This window comes from Anastrepha ludens, chromosome 3 (genome assembly GCF_028408465.1).
Source record: "Anastrepha ludens isolate Willacy chromosome 3, idAnaLude1.1, whole genome shotgun sequence".
In the NCBI taxonomy this organism is placed as follows: domain Eukaryota; kingdom Metazoa; phylum Arthropoda; class Insecta; order Diptera; family Tephritidae; genus Anastrepha; species Anastrepha ludens.
The window spans coordinates 108,336,334-108,361,387 of NC_071499.1; the positions used below are offsets into that span (position 1 = coordinate 108,336,334).

At 38.7% G+C, this 25,054-nt stretch overlaps 1 protein-coding gene across 1 annotated transcript in view; it reads right to left on the reverse strand.

The window, feature by feature from the left end:
• Positions 1-24,073, reverse strand: part of LOC128857652 (uncharacterized) — a 36,664-nt gene extending 12,591 nt beyond the window's left edge. Inside the window, exons 1-2 of the mRNA XM_054093399.1 lie at positions 23,993-24,073; positions 23,346-23,909 (exon numbers count right to left, since the gene is read on the reverse strand). Coding sequence (XP_053949374.1) covers positions 23,346-23,909; positions 23,993-24,001 — 573 coding nt within the window. The 5' untranslated portion in view covers positions 24,002-24,073. The remainder of the gene's footprint in view (positions 1-23,345; positions 23,910-23,992) is intronic.
• Positions 24,074-25,054: the final 981 nt, after the last annotated feature.

Here is a 25,054-nt window from a genome sequence, read left to right on the forward strand (position 1 = left end):
CATATTTGTTTAAGCGAAAAGGGACCTGTTTTATAAATGTTTAACAATACAAAAAATTTCTGACACATAACAAATAATCTTTTTAGATGTCAACATACAAAAAAGAAATACGTAAATAGATACAAAAATTAAAAAAAAAAAAAAATAATAATAATAATAATAATAATAACACTGCGTTACAAAAACGAACTTTTTTCTGTCCTATGAACCAAATATACTTTTTCGGAAAGGGGAGAAAAAATAAAATACACGTGTATCGGCGATTTTCATGTACACGTCAGAATTTTTGTTTTTTATGTATAAAATATAGAGCTCGTAGTCCGCTTGTGTGAAAAACTTTGGATCAATTTTAACCCCTTTTCCGTGATCCAATCGCGCTGAATTTCTGCAGGCAGACTCGTGGAAATGTTTTTATTATGTAAAATTAAAAAAAAAAAAAATTTTATCAATTCTCAGATTTTCTTGAATTTTTTTTTTCTAAACATGCGAACATGCTACAGGCGTAGAAAGTATAGAAAATCTACCATTAGTGCAGCCATCACAAATCATTTTGCCATCACTACACATTTAGCTCGGTGTCGTATCAAATTTTGTTAAAAAACTGGATCGTGAGGGCGAGGCGATTGCAAGTTTGCGCAATATTTTTCCGAAACTGAGCGGCGCAAAGATTCATGCGGGTATTTTTTTTACGAAGGCTTTTAGTAACTTTATTGTTTTAATGATGTGTATAACTTAAGGTGTTTTCAGTGGTCCGCAGATAAAAAAAATAGTTGCAAGTTATGAATTTTCATCAAAATTGAATGCTATGGAACAACGTGCATGGAAAGGCACAGTTGCCGTTATTGAGCAGTTTCTTGGCAACAAACGAGCTGACAATTATAAAGATATTGTTGCAGAAATGATTTCGGCATATGGCGAAATGGGCATATTAATGTCGCTAAAGATCCATTTCCTTCACAATCATTTAGATTGTTTCCCTGGTGATTTAGGAGCTTGCAGCGATGAACATGGCGAAAGGTTCCATCACGACATTGCGGCTATTGAAAAGCGCTTAAAGGACAAGACATTACGCATATACTTGGCGAATACTGTTGGTCTATTTGTCGCGATACTGACACAAATGCTTACAAACACAAAAATAAAAGGCCTAAGTTTCTTTAAAAGCATCAAAATTTTTAATGTAACAATTTTTAATTTCAATATAATAAAATTAATAAAAAAATTTGGGGTTTTATATCTCTAGTGTAATGCGGAGTGAAATACCTTTCTTTTGATGCCCACATCGGCATATCTCACGGAATATTTTTTTTTTAATTTCGAACAGGTGGCAACCCTGTGAAACATTGTCAGTGGCAACACCTAGGTGAAAAGTCTAGAAATGTGATACACTATCTGTGTGCCCAATTTCATTAAAATCCGTTAAGCTAATCCTGAGATCGTGTGGCTGTACAGATATGCATACAAGAATTCGTTTAAAGTTATAAAATAGAAAAAAAAAAATTGTGACGCGTACATGAAAATCGCCGATACACGTGTATTTTTATTTTTTATCCCCTTTCCGAAAAAGTATATTTGGTTCATAGGACAGAATGTGTGTAACGCGGTGTAATTGAAAAAAAAAAAAAAATACAAAAGTAATAAAATAAAGGAACAAAAAAAAATATTAAAAACATGAGAGGATAATGAAACTAAAGAAAAAAATAACAAAAACAAACAATAATTGCCAAATACTATATAAACCACCCTGTATAAGCGCTATGTGGCGCTGAAGATTTGTTTAACATTTGCTTTTAATGGAAAGGTGAAGGGTTTTGAGAGGCGCATTATCAAATTCAACATAAATTGTAAACACAACTAAAATCGTGTTGGTTTTTTTTTTTGTTTCTTTTTCTTTTGTTTTTTACTCTTAGGGCTTTTTGCTGGCTACTGGTGTGCACTATTTAGTAAATTAGGTGCTAATGTTTGGCACTTAGGAAAAGTATTACATTTCCGTAGCTAAAATCCTCTTCGTTTGTTTTTGTTAGGTGCTAAAATTACAGTTCTTTCATTTTCCCGGAAATCTTGGACATTCGTTTTTGAACGCACATTTGTTGTTCCTCTTTCTTTGAGTAATGTCTTATTTTTACTGGCACCGCACAGTTGAGTGTATTTGTTCATTAAATATGGGCTGGAACCCTGAAGATCGTAGATTCGATACCTAATTTGGGCAGGAAACATCAAAATGGTAAATGGAATGCAAGTTGTCTTAATAGCAACCGCTGCTCAACTGCTTACGATTTGTTTTCGAGTGCATTTCTATTGCCAATTGAGAAGCAAACAGTGCTAGGGATAGTTTTTCTTAGTTGAAACTAAGTGAAAAATGTTGTTGTTGTTCCGCATACATTTATAGGGAATGCTGATGCCATGTAAGTAAAAAAAAATTTGAAGTATTCGCCACTCCTGGGTTTTACACAATTGCCGAATCCTTCAATTATAGGCGAAATCAAAACGTACACTTTCAAATTAAGAAAAACTGCGAAAAACTACCAAAATTTGGTTTTATTAATATATATTATTCTGCACTTCATGTGGCTTCACAACTGTTGAGGTAAGTAACCAAGCCGAGATCATCGATGTGGGCTAAATTAAAGAGTATTTTCACGGGGTCATCGTTCGCACAAGGGAGCACGACCTGAACAAGCCAAATCATCAAAGTCATTGTACTACGTTTTCCATGCTCTTTATAAGACCCTTTTCGTTAAAGAGTTCTTTGTTGTTGTTGTTGTAGATACCTACTACCTTGCAACCTTGCCAGTGCAATAGTCTAGCTCATTTAACGGTAGGCCGGGATGCTGTTCCGAATGGTTTGGTGCAGAGGGAGAGGGGTGTTAGATGTGTGGGTTTGATGGGGCATGTGAAAAGGTGGTTAGTATCGCCTTCACATGTTGAATATATGTTTGGTATGTCGAGATCAATTCCGGATTGGTAGGAGTTTAACCTGCTACAACATAACGTAATTATGCCGAGGTTAGGCGGGTACCTCGGGGTAGCTGGAGCTCTTCATCTGCTGTGGGTGGTGGTTGGACTCCGATTACGGTATTCGGGAGTCAGGAGCTAAGAAGGCGATAAGGGTCTCCCGATAAATATCGCTTATTGTCTATTTAAACACTGTCCGGTCCAGTAGTTGTCGATTCGTTTTGTCCTGGATCTCGTCGGCGTAGTTGAAGAGGTGCCTCCTGACGTGTCTGGGAGGCGTCTTAAGCTCAAGCAGGTGTTTGCTGAGTAATTTGTTGTGCTCCTTTACAGGAAGCATCTATGCCTCATTATGTAGGTGCTGTAGAGCGGACATCAGGAAGCATCCCGGCGTTGTCCGAATAGCAGTGTTTCGGCATGTCTAAAGCTTTGTCCACGGGGTGTCACTTGTTCCAGGCGTCCAGACAGGCATAGCGTAGTTCAGAACCGGCGGCGAATTGCCTTGAATGTCGACAGCAACATTTATTTGTTTTTGTCCCAAGTACTGCCGGCTAGCGATTTGAGGACTTTGTACTTTGGATTTGGACTTTAGTGGCAATTGCGGTTGTATGCGCAGGGAAGGAGAGCAAACTGTCGAAGGCTACTCCCAATAATCGGAATTGGTGTGTCATCGACTTTGACCTTGAGCTGCAGTTTGATCTCCATTGTCCAGGTGGTAAAGAGGGTCGCCGTGGACTTTGTTCGGGAAAGTTGTAGATTTCTCGCAGTGAAAAAGCAAGAAAAATTGGTGGGGTAATCGTTCACTTTGGCGCACAGCTCATCAATGCCATTGCCCGACGACATTATCGTGCAATCGTCAGCTACCTCTGGTGGATAGGGGAGCTTCGATATATAGAAGTTGAAAAGCAAGGGTGTAAGGACACCACCCTGCGGAACACCCTGCTTTATCTACCTCTGTTTAGAGATTTGGACAGTCCTCTAGCAGGGGCGGTTTTAGTTAAGCCCACGATTTATTTATAGCACTAAGTGCTGTGGTGGTACTGCGCACTCTACGGAAGCCATGCTGATGTGAGGCTGGTGCCAGATGTTCCGTTTAGAATGGGAGTAGGAGGGCTTCAAGAGTCTGTCTAGTACACTGTACCTTACCACTTGTAGAGTTCGTCGTTCCACCTGCTTCGAACCTTCTACCTACCACCTAGCGAACACAACTGTGATTCTTTGACTGGAAATGTGTCAAAATATATGGAAACTGTCAAAATAACTTATTATTTAGAAACTCGTATTCGTTCTGCCCCTTATACGAGTACCTTAGGTATTCAGGTTTAATTAAATTAATTAAAGTCGCTAACCACTCCATTCTGGTTGAGTAGCTACGGTTTGTGGCTATAGCCATATTTCTCTCGTCTGCTCCTATTCAATGTCTTCTGATTATGGCTAGAGACTTGTAGAGTTTGTGTTTTTTCGGTACTTGCCACCTTTGCAGAGAAGGCCATTGATCTTCCTGGGAATATTCCTCGCGATTGCCCCTAATGCTTCCATGGAGATATCTTACTGAAACTTAAATGTTCTATTAGCAAAGAGCTCGCGGCGGCTGTAACCGAGTAAGTTGGTGCACGACTACCAATCGGAAAAGTACAGGTTCAAATCTTCTTGCGTGAAATACCAAATGATAGAAAAATTGTTTTCGAATAAATGTCGCTCCTCTGCAGGCAATGGCAAACCTTCGAGTAAACATTTGCCGTTCGGAGTCAGCTTAAAACTTTAGGTCCCTCCATTTGTTTAACAGCACCTAGACGCACACCACAAATAGGGGGAGGAGCTCGGCCAAACACCTAACTAAAGTTTATGCGCCAAGTATTTTTTTTTATGGACTTAAAAATAGATTGTATAGAAAAAAAATCTCTTACACAATTTATTGTGTGTGTTTTTTTCTTAGACTTATGTATGTAACGACGAGAAGAGGATGAGACGACGGGCCACTTTCTGTACGTCTGCCCGGTCTTTGCGCGAATCAGGCTTGTGGTCTTTGGCCTTTGACACTGATGTGTTAAGAAGCGACCACCTTGGCTCCTTTGCACCACAAGGCCTAGTCAGATTTGTTCGGAGGTCGGGTAGATTTAAAGAAAATTAAAAAGGGAACCCGAATGCAGTACGATGGATTTAATTGTGTCTGGGCGTTGTATTTGCTAGTCTGTCCCGACAAAAAAATATATATTTAACGACCCTCGTATTACCTATGGGAAAAGTTCATTCATTCGCTCCTTGAAATCCTTACTGGCATTGGTTTCTTATGTGGTTTCTGCTGGTTCCTCAGTAGCCTGAAGTGTCTTGCGTACAAATAACGAGAATTAAAAAAAATTAAAAAAAAAAATAAAATAAAAAAACAAGATAAAAGCATTTATTATTGTTGCCATGGCCATAATTACCCACTCTCTTTCAACTTTTAAAAACTTAAACACTCTGATTAAATTATCTCTCAATTTTTCTCTACGCACTGATTTTAAATAGCTTCATTTATTCCTTAGCTACTTTACAGTGCCGTATAAAATATATGTGTGTGTATGCGTTCCGTCTGTAAAAACAACTCTTTAACTTTTGTTGTCTCCGACTAACACTCAATTTAAGGCCATCTGCCGTTTGATTCGCTGTAGGTATTTAATTTTTTTAATTGCCAAATTTTCCGCTTTTCTTTCCACACTTTTGATACCGTTGAAACGCTTTTCTTCCGGTTTTCTTTTTGTGCCTTTGACACTTTTACTTTCAACTTTGTTTACTATTTTCTGTATAATTTTTCATCGTACAATTTTCACCTCTACTGCCTACGTAGGGCGTGAATTACTGCTGCTAAAGCTTATATTGTCTAAAAATATACAAATGCCAGCAAGTTGCCCATAAAACCTTTCAACCTCTTTTGTCATTTTGTTCATGTCTGTGGCGTTTTTGGGTTTTCTTCAAATTGCTTGGGTGGTTTTTGTACTTTCTCTTCAACGCCAGTAATGTTTAAAATTATACTGGTTGATACGAGTGTAATTTGTTGCCAACGGCGCTGGACTGTGACAAACTAAACCAATGTCAATTGTTGTAGGCACTCATTGACATAATTTTTTATTCTCACCATAAATGAAAGTTGCATGAAATAATTGATATAATGAAACAATATAATTTTTATTTAAATATGTTGTACAAAGAGTTTGTGGAGTAACTTAGGCTAATAGACAAGAATCGTAATCCTCTTTGACGATCTCAACAACTCAATACTTGAACTTTACTGCTGCTTATGCGCTTTTAAGGTCGGAGCCACACGCTTCCGTATTATTTGCATCTACAACAGCTCGGTTAGTGCCAGCTGATCGGTAGTTTGCACAAAGAATTCAGCCTATTCGCCTGCGTGGTCCACTTCCTCACTGAGTTGCCATCCTCGTTGCTGACACTTTTGGCTTAAAGCAGTTCGGAAAATAATTTTTCCGAAAAGGCACAATATTAACAAAAAAATGCTCGCTTCTGAGAATCGAAAACTCCACACGAGCTTGTCGAGTGCCATAAATGTGTTGCAGCTTTTGTGGCGACGACTTATTGTCTCATTTGAAAATGCTGTTCCCAAGACTTTCGCTCGACATTTCCTGAACAATTCTGATTTATATCCGACCAATGATTGTCACTTCTACGGCCTCTCACAAATATCCCACAGCATTTCTAGTAATCGATCTTTTGTGATCTAAGTTTGTAAATCGTGTTATTGTTGCTGTAGAAGTAGACTGATCGTCATCTCAAGCTCGGGTCCAGAAGGAGAGGAATGCTAGGTAAGTGTGTTAGAGACGTACCTTCATGTGTCGCACATATATTGAGTATATCGTGGTCGATTCTGGATATGTAGGAGTTTAAACTGGTATATATCCACAACGTACATCATTTCCTCGGTTCAACGTACCGGTAAGACACGTGTTGTTCCCGATCAAAGGCTGCAGCTCCAGTAAACTTGTGAAAGTCATCAGCCCACAAGTGATGCAAAGGCTGGCACCGAGTTGCCTTAAAAAACGCGAGTTCCAGTAGCATTAGAACTTTCTACATATTGTAAAAGGTTAACATCTTACTTATCCGGAATACATAGCGACACATTCGTCATTAAGTTCCACTGGATTAACTTCGTGCAAATAGTGCTCTAAATCAGCTCTAGCAATAGGCAAATAGTCATGGAACCAAAGTGCGGAGTGGACAGATATATTTGGCAGAAGATCTTCATGTTGTCTTCTATCACCTCCATAACCTCGTTTCGTTGCATTCCAAAAGGCCGAATTAACTGTGCGGTTCTCGAATCCGATGATAACAAAATGGATGCTACCAGCAATTTATTTCTAAAGCCCAAACAATCTATGCCTGTTTGATATAAAATAAGTTACCACAGCAGGGTGTCGCCTTATGTGAGACCTTGTTGGCTGTAAAGTAATTCTGAGTGGTTATTTTTAAATTCTGATGGAACTTGTGTACTGCTGAATGGTAATTTTTCAGAGGCGGAAATATCAAATTTATAGATCGTGGTTTCTGGCCACTGTGATGAAATGGGAAAACAGATATGAGATGTATATTTTATGTTCTCGAAACTTCTCCATGATTTAGTGTATTTGTGAATACTTGACTTATTGTGAATTTGTCACCTCTGATGCCTCATTGATAAGGTCAGATCAGTTGATTGACAGTGAGTTTTAGTATTTCACCCAAAACGCCTGATGGAATCTTATATGCTCCAAGAATACTTGAATAGGTCAGCCGGCAGTACTTGGGATTTCACAGCTTTGATGTTCTTTAGAAAGTTCTTGGTAGAACCTTGTACGCAGTAAAAATACTGATGACCTGCTATTTGATGCAGATTGGATGTGCTAGTAAGTATCAAAATTGGCCTCCAGGCATAAGTGGGCCCCTCTACAGCCTAATGGAGAGTAGCAACCACCATAACATTGTTGCTGAAGTGACAGTCTTGATCGGATACAAATTCGGATTGTTCCGGTAATGTAAAACGGACTGCCGCGTGATGGGCTCACTCTGCTGTGGTTTGGCTAGAGCACACTTAAATTTAACTCGACAGGTATGCGTTTGTCCCACTAAATTCTGCACACACCTCAGCAGCTCATCGCCGTCATAAGCTAAACTTTTTTCATCCTAGACGTTAATGCCACTGTCGACGATTTTACGATCGTAGTTTTCATCTGCGCTATTATTCCTGCCGATCTCACCATTCAGCAAATTCTAAAAGTATTCTATTCATAATTTATGCATGGGCTGGGCTTAGGTCGAGAGGTCGTTGTCCTTATTTTTACAATCATTCTTCTGTTTGCCGCTGAATCTCCTGGTAGAACTTTCCGACATTTTTCCTCTAGAGCAGTGTCCCAAGTACTTTGAACGCACGCTCTAAAGCTCTTAATGTATGTAAAATCGTCTTCTTCTTGATTGGTGTAATAACTGTTTAAGCGATTATGGCTGAGTTTAACGAAGCACGCCGGTCGTTTCTTCGTCATTCTAAGCGGCGCTAGTTTCATAAAGCCAATTCCTCCACCAAATCTTTCCACCGGTCTTTCTTCAACTCTGCTACCACCCGCTGGTACCACATCGAATACTTTCAGAGCCGGGGGCGTTTGTTTGTTTCCATTCGGATGGCATGACCCAAAACATGTCGTCGTAAAGCTCGTACAGCCCATCTTTCCATCGCCTGCAAAACTCGCATCCGCGAACGTGTAAAGTTTCGGACGGCTTCCGCAGAATCTTTTTCTCAAAACACTCCAACGAACGCCTCATCGAATGTTGTCTCGTCCAAGCTTGTGCCCAATACGATAGGATGGGCATGGTCAGAGCCTTGTTGAGTGTTAGTTTTTTTTCGTCGAGAGAGGTCTTTAGAACTCAATTGTCTACTTAGTTCAAAGTAGCACTTGTGGGCAAGAGAGATTCTCGATTGGAGTTCAAGGCTGACATTATTATTAGTGTTAATGCTGGTTCCTAGGTAAATGAAACAACCTCGTAATCATAATTGCCAACAGTGACGTGGGTGCCGACTGTTTGTTTGAAGTACCTCCAGACCCATTTGCACCTCTTTATCAACTTCGGAAAAGGCAGAAAAGGCTCCAAAAGCGGTTGTTAAGGTCGATAATGTCAATATCATCGGTGTTCGCCATACGCCAGCTGAGTGAATAAAGTTGAGGGAAGAAAAAAAAAAAAAATAATTTAAAATAAATTCAAACTTATTAAACCCCAAAAGTAGTCGAGAAAAGTGAAACAGTGTGCAAAAACATTTCATGGAAGACTGCACCGGTTTGTCAAAGCACTCGTCACACATTGCCGCACACACCTCAAATGAACACATTTCTACAAACACCCACACACACACACATAGAGAGGTGCCATACAGGCACGAAGCGAAATTTTTTTTTTGGTCTAGCAACTTTTATAATTCATAAATTTTAAAGCTATTTTATATGTTTTTAATTTTTTATGTACTTCTCTTCCTTCTATTCAATTTTCGTGTGCGTTTTTTATTGTTTATATTTTGCTCTTTAATTTCCCATTAATACACTCGGTAATAAAACTGTGCGTCCCACGTTGACCTCTGACTTTGAAATTAGTCGCTTGAGCCACTTGCGCGCCATATTCATATTTATAATCATAAAATAACATAGGTACAAGGTATTTCAAGCTAGAGTATATTTTCTTAGCATTGTTTCTGTTTGACAGTTGTTGCAATTGCACGACTTCTCTTTTGTAAGATATTAAGTAGAAAAGCAGGTAGGTAGGTAGGTTAGATTGCAAGTATACCACGGGCACACTACAAGTAGCACTCTAGAGCGCTGTGTTGATCCCATAATGTAGACCACTACCTGCGAAAATTACAAAACTTATAGGAAGAAAAAACATCTACAACCATTTAGTGCTGCTGATGTAGTGGAGGAGAGAAAAGGGATCTAAGCAGAAAAAACGGCCTCAGACTATACCCAAAGGGCACAATAAGGAACCTCAAATGCCTAGCCGCCAAATCCGGAAATTTGCAAAGAAAGTGTTTAATGATCTCTTTCTGTGCCGGATCCCCACAGCCCCTGCAATGGGGATTATGCGAAAGTCCAAGCTTCTCCGCATGAGTTTCGATCACCCAGTGAACGTGGAACACCGCTATGAGCTGGGAAACCGAGTGACGCGGGATCCCGAGTACTTTAAATGTCTTACTCTGTCGTACTGAGACCAAAGTGTTTTTGAGATAGCGCCTAATAAGAGAGTATTCCATCTGCCTGCGCTTTTTTAAGAAAGAAATTGTGCAATTTCCCTTTAACAACGGTCATGGGGACACCCACCGATGTCAGATGCGTAGAGGTGAAACCGGTTCTGTCGACCCTTTCCTGGCTAGCTCATCGGAAATTTGATTTCCCTCTATCCAGGAACAGAGATAAGAGAAATGTTTCTTGCATATTCGAGACGTTTGATTTCTTCTACTTGCAGGAGTTGACTAAAGAGAGCTCCAACATGGAGACGACAGGGCCTTGATTGCAGCTTGACTAACGTAAAAAATAGTTCCTTCTTCTTTCCTTTTTTGTTTATTATTTTTGTATGAAAGTAAAGTTATTGTCTAACAAAAACCATAGAAATTTGTTTAGAAAATTAAAAGTTTACTGTACACAAAGTTCTGCAAACTTTTCGTCACAATTTCACGATTTTTAATTAGAATTTCTGGAAAATTTTGGTATTTAGTTTTATAGCTTATTACAGGAACTGCGACTCGGATGAGCTGGCTAAACAGAGGACCTGTAAAGTAGTTTCTCCGCGAAATGACAGGATTGCGATCCCTTTGACTACCTGTAGTCTGCTCCTGGAAACATGAACTTCATGTCATCTCAGCGAGCGCCAAATTACAATTTGCAACTTTCTTCTGGCCACAAGTGGTTCGGGCGAGCTTGTAAGGTTAACAAAGCTTTCGCTCTTTGGGTGGGTCAGTGCTCTTAAAGGATAATGTTCGCGAAATATGCATGATGCAACATTCGGGATTACTTTGAGTCCTTTTTGCGCCAGCTGTTTGGAGGATGAGGTGGAATCATCTTAGCAGCTTCTTCTTGGCTGTCCTTTCCTGCACTACGGGTCTAAAATTTAGGGCACTGCTCTTTCACTGCTTCGCTACGCCTGCTTATATAGTGGGCCTTGGTATAAGCTATCAGTTGTTGTTGTAGCATATGTGTAAGTATTCCTTACACATGCACGTAGTGAAAGTCCTCGATCGGGTACTAATCCGGATCGTTATGGTAACGTTGAACCGACGGTCGTGGGAATGCATTAGCCATAGATAGCATGAAGCGGCCGACACAACTGGAATTCAGTTGTCGTTCCATAGCTGCCATCTTCGTAAAGCTACAGCTGCCCAATTTTGAGGGAACACCTATCTAAACTTGATATCTAACAATGGAACTCTACAAGAGTCAACAAAGCCTGGAAACTTAAAATTTATTGTCAATATCGGTGGTGTGTTCGCTAAATACTTTAGCAAATCATCTTTAGTGATGAGTTTCATTTCTGGTTAAGTCGCTTGGTAAACAAACCAAATGTCGGATTTTGCGCCATGAAAACTAAAAGAAGATTCTACTGGTGGCTCTCTATACTTAGAAAAAGTCATTGTTTTGAGTAGATTTTGGTACAGTGAAACTATTGGCTCTTATTTCTTCGTAGAGGCTCAGAAGCTGCGGACGGCGTAGATGATTTCGAGACTTTTACTCATCTGAAACACAAAATTCAAGAAGATTCTTAATCAGAAAGAGTGCTGTTATAGTCGGAACCAGAACAAATCGAAAAAATTAAAAATTGAAAAAAAAGTTTATAAAATCGGGTATTCTTTCATTCGTTTTTTTAGTGTAAAAAATAGGAAATAATTAAAATAAATTATAATTCTAGTTCCAACGATAGCTATACATGTTGTGAACAACATATTCAAATTTCAAGTGATTCGGTTGAATTTTTGTTTCGTCCCCGCCGTGCCGAAAAAAGTCGTTTCGTGATGAATGAGTTTAAAATTTGAGGTACAGGAGCGCGCAGACCGTTCTCTACCTAGCTAATGGGCTGTAGAAGCTATAATATTGGAAATTTCCGCATGAAAATTTCACAGTATATTCTTAAGATACTTTCGAAATATCGAAACAAAATCGATTTTTTGAAATTTCTAAACCACCGGGTCCCCTTAATAATAAAGAATAAAACCAGCCGCTTAAAGATTTAAAGCTCGTGCGTTCTTAATAAGAACCCACCTATATGTACCTACTTGTTTCAATAAACAGATAATGAACTCCCACCCAAAATATTTCTTCAAATTGAATTAAAAAAATTAAAATAAACGCGAACTTCACAGACCCTGTACTTATGTACCGTATCATGTTCCCCATCCTCTGTTCCCACAGTGCTCGCTACCTGTATACAGCATTTCACCTTGCTTTGAGGCCCATGGTTTACACATTTTAGAGTATTACACAAACAATAATAAAACCATCGATGACGCCGCTTAATGTTTGGTTTTGCGGATTTATTGCCGTTTTTTGGTTATTTTTATTTATTTAATTTTTTCTTTGTTGTTTTTTTGGATATACAATTTAACTTACCACGTGTGTGTGTGTGTGTGGGTATTTTTTCGTGTTTGTTTATCTTGTTCGCTGATTTGGTTTTTTTGCAATTTTTCGTTTTTGTTTTTTATCTAAAAGTCTGTTTTATGTTTAAATATTTTTTTTTGGAAATTGCTGAAGTTTTTTTTGCTTTTGTTCCCAGCGTAATAATTTCTGGGAATTGTTTATTACTTTGACTTGGCACTCCGAACCGGCCGATTATATAACCACATTATTGCCTAAATGCAAATAAACAAACGTACATATACTCATGCACAGGGTGGCCCATCTTGCATTTGGAAATTGATTTAATGATTTTATTATTTTTTACTTTTAATGGTAAAAGTAAACCTGGCTGTTAACGGTCGAATACAATTTTATTGAAATGACTTCCACGATTGGTGTTACAGTAGCCAATTTTCATCAGAGTCGACCAAAATTTGTATTACATTTTCCCGAATTTCTGCATTTATCTCACCAATAGCAACTTAGGTTTCATGTTTCAGCTCTAGAACCGTCTCATTGCGGCTGATTATTCGTTTTTAAATTTTCGATATTCGGTTTCAATATTTCTCAACTTTATTTCTATTTCAAGCGAGAAGCGATCCACTTTGCGATTATCTATTCGTAAAATAAATTTTTTACCCACCGTGAATGTTATTTTGGCTTTTAAACTTCAAGAAAAAGATAGTTCAAGTTCCAAATGCAGGATACATCACCCTGTACTTTGAATTGAAGTCAAAATTTGGACGAGATCTAATCAAAAACTCAATTTCTGAGACATCACAAATATTATTTTAGCTTTCAGAGACCAAAATATCGATAGCTCAAATTCCAAATGCTGAAAATGCCACCCTTTAGTTTGAATTTTACACAAAATTGGAAAAACGTCTAATCATAAACTAAATTTCTAACATATCATAAATGATATTTTAGCTCCCAAAGTCCAAAAAATCTAAAGTTCAAATTCTAAAAGTTAGATGTACCACCCTGTATTTTGAACTTAAGTCAAAATTTGGAATAGGTCTAATTAAAAACTAAATTTCTGACACCTGAAATGTTACTTTAGCTCCCAAAGTCCACAAAATCAGTATTTCAAATTTCAAATTTAAATGGGCCACCCTATATTTTGAATTTAAGTCAAAATTGGGGGACATGCCTAATCATAAACTAAGTTTCTGACACATAACATTTTATTATATATTAGCTTTCAAAGTCCAAAAAATCAATAGTTCAAGTACCAAATGAACCACCCTGTATATATTATATGACAAAATAAATACAAATATTAGTTTCTAATCTCATATTTATTTTCTTTATCTTTGCAGGTGAGTAGTCGTTTATTGCGAAGAACTGTGAATACACATCGGGGGCAAGCAAAAGAAGTGGTCCGTGGGGCTCAATGTATGGCTTCCCACATGTTTTAAAGCTCTTCTATGTATATATTGAGAAATTATCGCTTTGAACTGATGATAGCAATGTAGTGGGAAATTAGAAGATAATAGCTTCGAGTAAAAGTAACTTTGACGTGGATTTTACTTTAGTCCTGTTTGATCAAATCTTTGCTGATCAAGTTGAATGAATCAGCTTGCATTAATATAAAAACCAAACATACTTTCTTTTAGCGTTAAGATTTATTGACGTAGTCAAACATGTTACATAATGTAACCTATCAGATATAGAAAAAACGTCGTCTACTGATTATTTATAACAATTTGACATATGTATAAAAAAAATTTAGTGAAATTGTTAATAGCAGACGAGCCTTCGTTTCGACAGGACAACGTTTGCCGGATCTATACTCTGCAACATTTTTCATCTTTGTTTTACCTACTATTTCCACTGATGTTTGACATACAACAAACATTCAAGTTTTTTGAAAAAAAATTCTTTTTTAATAGCAACAAAAGTATACTACATAAACTTTATTAATGCAAAGCGATAGTAAACAGTTCGAATATTTATAGCAAACCAAAAGTACTGCAATCGATTGAGTAATTTTAGATTTGCTGCAGTTGGAAAACCAATTTTATAATTTTTTAACACATTTTGCCTCATATACAAGCCTGTTTTGTAAGTTTATGGAATTTATAACGGAAAAAACCTTCCAGGAAAGATAAGCTTCAAAATAATAAAAAAAAAAATGTGCAAATCGAAGCATTTTGTGAAAAGTTATTACAGCACAAACGTAGTTTGAGACTTTATGTTATTAGTTGCAGAGAAATTACCACTTACTTCGCTGGTCTCTCAGATTATTACGATGCTCTATGGCTCAATACACGAACAAATTCACATTCTTAAATTCCAATTAATTTCCCGTACCCCTTTCAACAAACGGCCCTTACCGACCGGTATGCAATTTTCATGCCTTACGGAACTAACCAGATTTTAAATAGAAAAAATCTTAGCAAAAATAAACAACTACAATTGAACACAAATTACCAGCAACAAGTCAATTAAACTGTTACTCTACTCCACCGGCGCTCTCTCACTCTCGGCTTGCATTGCTGTTGTTGCTAAAACTACAAAAAACAGCTTTGCCTCGAAAATATAGCACAAAAGTCGTAATTTGCACATTTCTCAAGCTGAGTGGTTGTAAGTTTTTGTTTTTCACGCAAGGGGAAAAAAGCGAAGTGCTGTAATATGTATGTGTGTGTGCGCATCTATGTACTCGTATGTATGTATCTATGCATGTAAAGCAACAGCGCCACAGATGCTGTCGCTTGCTCCACTCTTTTTCAGTTGTTGTTTTTGTTAAATTATATTCATTGCACACATTTGTCACTTTTTGCCGTGTCAAATGGAGGAAGCGAAATGTCACAGGCAATAAAATTAACTAAAGAAATACACAACACAACAAAAATACGAATAGTGGGCCAAAATAAAACTAAAAAACAAAAAAAAATAAATAAATCATTAAAAGGGACCAACTTTGTTAAAAAAAAGATTAAGAAGAAAAATTAACAGTAAATGCAAATGTGAAAAGCGAAAAACAGATTCAAAGCAGAAAAATGCATGTGCAGGTATTGCCCAAGCTCCGAGAAAAAAAGCAAGTAAAAACATCAAATGTGGCACAAAAACAAAGCAAATCAGTTTGGCGCACAAAACAAAAAAAAAAAAACAACGCGGCAACACGTCTCCGTGAAATAATGCCAAATTAACTGCTTTGGTAATTTCGTAATGAGCCTTAAAATCTGTTTTTCTGCCATGACGCGTTGCTCGCTTGCTTGCCTCGTCGCCGTCTCAGTACGAGCGTATCTCACCGTTTACGTGTTTCTTCTTCTTATTTTCTACTATTAACTTTTTCATTTGCTTCTTTCTTCGCAATTGGCTTTGCTCTCCACTTTATTGCCTATTTGCTATTGCACTCCCTCTTGACTCATTTGTTTTTTTGTTTACTTTGTGTGCCGATCATACTTCACTTCAATTTATTGTCTCATTTTTTCATTCTCCAACTTTTATTTGCATGTATTGTACTTGTTGTTGCTAATAAATTCGCTAATATTATGCGCCAATTTGATTGAATAGCTGAACTGCTTGATGGACGGAATGAGTAATTTTGCGCATCGTCGATTATTGCATTTGAAGTGGAAAATTTGCCGATAACATCAGCAATCAGTCGATACGAAAGCTGCGAAAGAGTTGTCATAATGAAAAGCGCTTTGCTGGAAGGTTCTAGTGCCGGTGTTTCGGAAGTTCTGAATTATATTTGTGTCATAAAAATATAGCTTGTAATTTCTTTACGTTCTTCGTTTCCTGGTGCAAATATGGGGTTTTATTTTATATTACCGGTACCCCGTAATTTTTCGGGTCTTAATAAATTTTTAATTGTTTCTTTTTTTGGTTTTGAGAAATTTTGGATGCAATAAAATTTTAGTGGCTTTTTTGATGTTTTAAGAAAAAATTACATACATTTTTCTAATTTCTTATTTGAAGATATTTTCGGGATTTAATAAATTTTTAGTTGTGCTTTTTGTTTATTTCTTTATTATTGTTTATTTTTTATTTTATGTCTATTTTCGGGATCACATAGTTCTTCGGGATTCAGTAAATCTTTATTTGCTTTTTTTTTGCTCCAGAAAAATTGCATGAGTTTTCTTAATTTCTTAATTTTAGATATATTTTTTTTTGTTTTAAGGAAGTATTGCATAAATTTTCCTAATTATTTTAGATGATTTATTAATTTTAGATGTTTTCGTTATCACGATTTTTTAATTTTTAATTGGTTTTTTTTTGGTTTTGAGAAAATATTGCATAAATCTTCCTAATTTCTTAATTTCAGTTATTTCGTGACCCTGTAAATTTTCGGTATTTCATAAATTTCTAGTTGGGTTTTTTGTTTTGAGAAAGAAAATTACATACATTTTCCTAATCTCTAAATTGTAGATATTTTCGGGACTCTATTAATTTTCGGCATTTCATAAATGTTTAATTGTTTTTGTTTTTGGGTTTAAGAAAAAAATTGCAAAATTTTTCCTAGTTTCTTAATTTTGGTTATTTGGTTATCGAGACCACGTAAATTTTCGGTATTGCATAAATTTTTCATTGTTTTATTTTTGATTCTAGGGAGAAAGCTTTCCACTATTTGTGTGAGTGCCCCACTCTGCGTGGGAATCGGGGTGCATTACTTCCAAATTTAATCTTAAAGTTTTCCCCATGAAAAGGGTAAACATTTCGAAGACTTCTTTGGGGAACATTAAAGTTACCCGCTCAAGTAGATCTGGACAGTATACGATGCCATTAACAACACTGAAAATAAACGATAGTGAAAGGACAGTCCTTTTCTTTTCAAGAGATTCTAGATTAATTATATTAGCTTTAGTCGAGAATTATAGGATGGAACAGGTGACTCAAATCGGAGGGAACGTAATGCTTGCTTAAGGGGTTATATACCTTGTGGTCCGGTGAAATTAGCGAAAGTTGGGTTTTTTTTAAAGATATGTAGCAATAATTTTATTGTATAAAAGTTTTTATTATTGGATATTACAATGTTTAAAGAAAAAAAAAGGCTTTGTTTGTGTAAAAATATTTAAAAATGGCGGAGTTATGGCGTTTTCCCCCAAGACCCTTTTTTTGGAAGAGGCTTGCGGTGGACGCGATTCAAGTCCACCAAGTCAACTGAAATCAAAAAATCGAAAAGATTTCATTAGTATAGGGTTATATCTTCTTAGTGAACGATCAATATATTAAATATTTTGATTTTTGTGAAAATAGGAACATGTTTTTAAAAAACTCCACTTCTCTTCTTCTTCTTCTTCTTAATTGGCGCTATAACCGCTTACGCGATTTTGGCCGAGTTTAACAAAGCGCGCCAGTCGTTTCTTTCTCGTGCTAACCGGCGCCAGTTGGACACACCAAGTGAAGCCAAGTCCTTCTCCACCTGATCTTTCCAACGCAGAGGAGGCCGCCCTCTTCCTCTGCTACCACCAGCTGGTACCGCATCGAATACTTTCAAAGCCGGAGCGTTTGTATCCATTCGGACGACATGACCCAGCCAACGTAGCCGCTGGATCTTTATTCGCTGCGCTATGTCTATGTCGTCGTAAAGCTCATACAGCTCATCGTTCCATCGTCTGCGATATTCGCTGTTGCCAACGTGCAAAGGTCCAAAAATCTTACGCAGAATCTTTCTCTCGAACACTCCAAGCGTCGCTTCATCGGATGTTGTCATCGTCCAAGCTTCTGCGCCATACGTTAGGACGGGCATGATGAGAGTCTTGTAGAGTGTTAGTTTTGTTCGTCGAGAGAGGACTTTACTGCTCAGTTGCCTACTTAGTCCAAAGTAGCACTTGTTGGCAAGAGAGATTCTACGTTGGATTTCAAGGCTGACATTGTTATCGGTGTTAATGCTGGTTCCTAAATAGACGAAGTCTTTTACAACCTCAAAATTATAACTGTCAACAGTGACGTGGGTGCCGATACGCGAGTGCGCCGACTGTTTGTTTGAAGACAGGAGGTACTTCGTTTTGTCCTCGTTCACCACCAGACCCATTCGCTGTGCCTCTTTATCCAATTTGGAGAAGGCAGAACTAACAGCGCGGTTGTTAAGGCCGATGATGTCAATATCATCGGCATACGCCAACAATTATACGCTCTTATAAAAAATTGTGCCTGAGCGATTAAGTTCTGCGGCTCGCACGATGCTCTCCAACATCAGGTTAAAGAAGTCAAACTCCACTTCTACAGTCCTAAAATTGGCATTAAAAAATTCATATCTGCAAAATAAAAATTTATACATAAAAAGTTGATCGTTCACTAAGAGGCGACATCAATTACGAACAATTTAAAAAAAAAAATTATAAAAATCGGTTGAATACTTTTTTTGCAATCGCGTCCATCGCAAAAGCATTTTTGGAAAAACACGTTTTTGAGATAATCGCGTTTAAAGTTTCAAGCGCCGCATGAGGCCGTACGCTCAGGACGTGACGACGCACAATTTAAAACGCTGTAACTTTCGATCTATTGCTCAGATCTCTATGAAATTTTTGGAAAATGTTCTCAAGGGATTGTACTTTACGATAAAGAAATAAAATTTATTTTGATTTTTTTGAAAAACACAAGGTATATAACCCCTTAAGAAAAATTTTTTGAACGCGTTCTATTCTATTAATCGAGAGTTGGTCGTAAGGTCTCCAAATGATGACAGCGTACTCTAGGTGAGAACGAACAAGAGACGTGAACAGGAGTTTATAGGCATACGGATCGGGAAATTCAGTTGTATTGCGACGGATGAAGCCTAGAACCGAATACGATATTGAAAGAATAAAATAAATATGGCCTCTGAAGGAAAATTTTGTATCGAATAATACTCCAAGATCCTAAAACTCTGTCACACTTGGTAGTACATCATTTGAAATGGTGGAGGATGTGCTAAAAATGCACTGACGCCTCGGAAATGTTTTTTTAATATTTAAGCACAGACGCGATCTTTTGCACCAACGATGAAGATTGTTCAAATCGAGTTGAAGCTTCTGAACATCCACTGAGCCCTTAACAGATGATAAGACATTTAAATCATACGCGAAGAGAAAGAAATTATATTAGAAAAAGAAAAAAATTTGCTTATGTCATTCATAAAAATGACAAAAAAAAGTGGCCCTAAGCTGCTCCCTTGGGAGGCGCCTGATGTAGCAACAAAGTGGTTCGAGAAAGCTCCATCAATTTTTACCACATACCGTCTGACCGTCAAATATGACTTAGGCCATTGGAGAAGGGTGGAGTGAAAGCCCAGCTTGTTTACTAAAATCTTATGCGACACTTTGTCAAATGCCTTAGAGAAGTCAGTGCAGACGGAATCATATTGGAGCCCTTTAGAAAACGATGAAATACAAAATTCGCTAAAAACAGCAAGCGTAGTAGCTGTAGAACGGCCAGTTACACAACTATGTTGACTTAACCGTAAAATAAATTGTGCCCTTTACAATGCATTCAAACAGCTTAGAGATGATTAATAACTTAAAAATATCGGCCTATAAATACGAACATAATTTTTTCTTCCACTTATAAAAGAAAGTGCAATGATCGCAAACTTCCAATCATTTAAAAAAGTGCCCGTAGATAAAAATTTATTAAAAATGAGCTCTAGAGGAATTGCTACCGCATTCGCTACAACAATGAAATCGAAGAAATCGTTCAAAGACAAAATGTAATACGTTTTATCAAAGCCCAACGAATTAAATGGATTGGGCACGTACTGCGCATGCCGAAAGAGCGAAATGCTAGGAAAGCTTTTATTTTAACACCCATTGGAGGAAGAGAAAGAGGACGCCCACGAAAGCGATGGTTAGATGACGTCGAATCAGATCTTAAGCAAATGAACGTACACAACTGGAGAAATGTAGCCATGGATAGAATAAAGTGGAGAAAAATTGTTGATGAAGCTATGGTTCACCACGGATTGTGAAGCTATTATTATTATTATTATTAGAAGGCCATTACGCACTGCGACCAGAGTTGATCTATTGTGCAAGACCTATTTTTGTAACCCTAGAGTTTAAGGCTTTTTATAAATTTTAGCACTATTGTGGGTTTGTTGTTCCAAAGATTACATGGAGATACTACGATACCACCAAGGTGGTGAAGTCTTTGTCTGCCCAGCGCAGGACATTCACAAAGCACATGTTCTGAGCTTTCTATATCCATTTCGCAAAAGCGGCAGACATTGGTCTCTGATAGACCAATGTTATTTAAATGATACCTCAGGCTGCAGTGACCTGTGAGGTATCCTGTTAAAAGACGCAGATCTACTCTGTTTAGTGAGAGTAGCTTGTCTGATATTCCTTTGTTGGGACTAAGAAATTGTTTGGCTTGACGCTGACCGGCACAATTTAGCCAGTGTGCAGCAAATTTCCTTTCTTCCCATTTCCTGAGGAATTCATTAATGTGGCTTTTCGTGAGTCCACAGAAAGGCTCAGGACCAGTAAGTTGCATATTTGCTCCTTGTTTTGCGAGGTCATCAGCCATTTCATTCCCCTCATGCCCTTCATGTCCCGGAATCCAGACTAGAGTTACTGTGTTGAGGTTTCCTAACATGTTGAGAAGGTTTAGGCAATCATTTACCAATTTAGAGGTGATAGTTGTTGATAGAAGGGCTTTTAGAGCCGCTTGACTATCTGAGAGTATGTAGATGTGAGTACCTCTCATTTTCCTGCGAAGGCATTCTCTCACACATATTTCAATGGCATGTATTTCTGCCTGGAATATTGTTGGGTAGAGTCCCATCGGAATCGATTTTTTAAATTTAGGCCCATTGATTCCTGCCCCTGCTCTACCATCTTCCAGCTTGGACCCATCAGTGAACCATAATTGAGATCCAGGCTTGAAATTGATAGAATTAGTTCTCCAAGTTGTTCGTTCATTAATAATAATTCGGAAGTTTCTGTAGAGAATGGGTTTGGGAGATATTGTATCCACCCTGTGTAGTATAGGAGTGTGTCGAAAGTCTTCTAAGATCTTTAGATGTCCTCTCATATCTCCACTTTTAAGATCGGCGTTGCCTTTTAGTCTTAAGGCACTCAATCTTGCTTCTTTTTCAATTAAGATGGGAAGCGGTGGTATACCTAGGAGCACGCCCAAAGCGTCAGTTGGGCATGTTTTCATTGCTCCTGTTATACCGATGCAGATGAGGCGGTACAATTTGTTGAGATCGCTTGCCGCCTTTCGTTGCTTAACTTTGGGCCACCATGCTATGGAAGCATAAGTGACTATAGGCTTAACAACTGTAGTGAATGTCCAGTAGGTCATTCTGGGGCTGAGCCCCCATGTTTTACCAAAAAGCCTTGTGCAGGCATAGAATGCCCTTGTGGCTTTTACAGTAACTTTCTCAAGATGCGAGTTCCAGGTAAGCGCTTTTTCAAGGTTGATACCAAGGTAGTTCGCCTCTGTGGAGAGTTGTAGAGTCGATTCATTCAGGACAGGACATTTGATGTTGATATTCCTTTTCCTGGTGAACGGCACTAGCGCAGTTTTAGATGGGTTGATAGAGAGCCCTTTGTCAGTGCACCATTTGTTTATTATGTTGAGGGCTTGTTGCATGCGGTTAGAGATGGTCTCTTCATGCCAGCCCACTATATATACTACCAGGTCATCAGCATAGCCCTGGGTGTGGAATCCTAGGTTGTTCAGTTTGTGGAGAAGTTCATCTATTACTAGTGTCCACAGAAGAGGAGAGAGTACTCCCCCTTGCGGGCAACCTCTTGTGGCCTTGATAGACTTTATTCTTCCTCCTACTTCTGTACTGATCGTTCTGGATTTCAGCATCGATATAGTCCATCGTCTGATGGGTTTAGGTACGTCCTTTTGAGATAGGGCATTGTTGATTGCCTCATAGGACGTATTATCGAAAGCTCCTGTTATGTCAATAAAAGCGCAAAGTGCGATTTGTTTTGACTCAATAGCTTTTTCAATAATGGTTACCAGACTGTGTATTGCAGTCTCAGTAGATTTACCTTGTTGGTAGGCAAATTGAAGTTGGTGCAGTGGGAAATTAACCAAGTTATTCTCCCGTATGTGCTGATCCAATATTTTTTCCATTGTTTTTAGGAAAAATGAGCTAAGGCTAATCGGTCTGTATGACTTAGGCAATTGTTCGGGTTTTTTCCCTACCTTTGGAATGAATACGACCTTTACCTCAGCCCATTTCGTAGGAATATAACCTAGCAATAGGCTTGCTTTATATAGTCTGGACAAAGTAGGGACAATGTATTGGCTTCCCTTTTGCAGAAGGCAAGGGAATATCCCATCAGGTCCAGGAGATTTGTATGGGCTAAATGTAGATATAGCCCATTGTACCCGATTTTCATGGAATAGCTTATTTGCCAGCTTTAGGTCCTCCCTGTCAGCATAAGTGGTAGGTTCTACCAACATTGTGGACTCATGTAAAGCATGGCATCCCGGGAAATGGGTGTCCAGTAGAAGTTGGCTAGTTTCTTCTGGGTTTTTAGTGTAGCTACCATCTGGCTTTTTCAGGGTACATATGCCGTTTGAGTGATCCTTTGATAAGGCTTTCTGGAGGCGGATAGCATTAGGAAGATTTGAAATCTTATCACAGTGATCCCTCCAGGAAGCTCTCTTAGATTTCCTCAATTCTTTGTTGAAGTTGGTTAGAGTTCTTGAGTAGGAGACCCAGTCCCCTGTTTGTTTAGCTCTATTCCATAATACTCTGGTTTCATGGCGTAGTCTTGAAAGCGTACTATTCCACCAGGGGACATCCCTTCGTGGTTTTTTCACTTTTTCCTGACAGCTCTCATGAAATGCAGACGTAATGTTTGAGTGGAGTTCATTTGCCTCCATCTCAAGCTCAGATTTAAGCACCAGGTGATGCTTAGAGTAGTTAGCACTTTGTTCTAAGTTAAAGTGAAAGACATTCCAATTTATATTCCTTGGATTTCTGTAAATTGTTATGTGCGGTAAGGTAGCACCTAAGTCAAACCTGATAAGACTGTGGTCCGACATTGATGCTTCCCCGGACACATGCCAATTTGAGACTTCTGATAGTACATTTGGACTGCATAGGGTAAGATCAAGTACTTCCTCCCTTATTGCATTCCTAAATGTTGGTTCATTGCCTCGGTTTACTATTGATACATTATATCTAAGTAAGAATTCAAGAAGGCACTCACCTCTCGCATTGATGTTTGTGCTGCCCCATATCGTATGATGGGCATTCGCATCGCATCCTATTATCCAGCGTAGGTGGTTCTCCTTGCAGTAGTTGACTAGGGCTACAAGTTCCCTTGTTGGAGCAGTTTCCTCATCTCCTGGAAGGTAGGCAGAGGCAATGATTACCTCGTGCTCGCCTTTGTCTGTTGGCACCTTGGTCCAGATCGCAACGAGATCGGTGGTAGTGAACTGCGAAATGGGAATGAAAGTTAAATTATTGCTAATTAAGATTGCCGCTCTAGGGCGATCATTGTTGGCATAGATTAACTTACCATTAACATCTTGGAGTCCCTCAATGACTCTGTCACGTACCCACGGTTCTTGGATTAGAGCTATATCCAAGTTTTGTTTGTTAAACCTCCTTGCTAGTTCAGCCGAGGCAGCCTTTGCATGGTGGAGGTTTAATTGAAGGCATCCGAGTTGCCTTCTATTGTTGCTTAGGATAGCGTGTGGCATTATCGCCTCTGTTTTTTGGCACTGGCTGCCTTTTTCTTGCCTCTGTTGCTACCCAGCAAGGCCGCTTCCTCAGCAGAGTGACGCTCGCCTTTTTTGGTCCTCTTTGGACCATTATTTTTCTTGTCGGCACGAAGCGGGGGTCGCATTCTTATGCCTTCCTCTACCCTTTGAGCACTTGACATTGGTGCAGGCTTGGTGGCGTGTGGCGCATCTTTAGAGCAACATGGCTGCTCATCAGTTTGCGTTACGCTCACTGCGGTTGCTGCGATCGCCGATGCCGAAGTGCAGGGTTGTTCCTCGGTCCGCTGCAATGCGGGAGGCTTGGGCGCTTCTGGTTCAGCATCCTTCTCCGGGGTTTTGGCCTTAGTTCTAAGTTGAACTGTGCTAAACCCATAGTTCAACCAGTAGTGATGTTTTTTGATCACAATGGCGGAGATGGGGTCGATTGCGATGGTTAGCTCCGTCACCTTACCCTTTTGTACTCTACGTAGTACCCGCCATGCCTGAACGTTCAGGCCAGAGTTTTGCCCATCCAGGAGGTTGAGGATGTCCTCTGTGGATGTGCTGTTCAGTTCTGGAAAGTGGCATGTGAAGATCAAAGGCCTTGGTATGTCCTCTTCTAAAACGATCTTAATTTGCGCATCTTTCCATGGTTCAAGTTTAGGCATTGCTGCCTTTAACCAGTCGGTTGTTTCATCGTTGCCACATGAGACAACTATGTATCCTGCGCGGAAGGTGCAGCTGTTAAAGATTGGCTTGGCACCACCAGTCTGCTTTTTCCTTATGCTGTCCAGGATAGCGTGTTGAATGGCCTTTAGTTTATCTGTAGGCCATATCGTTGCCGGATAATCAGGTGGTATGATACCCAGCTTGGTGCT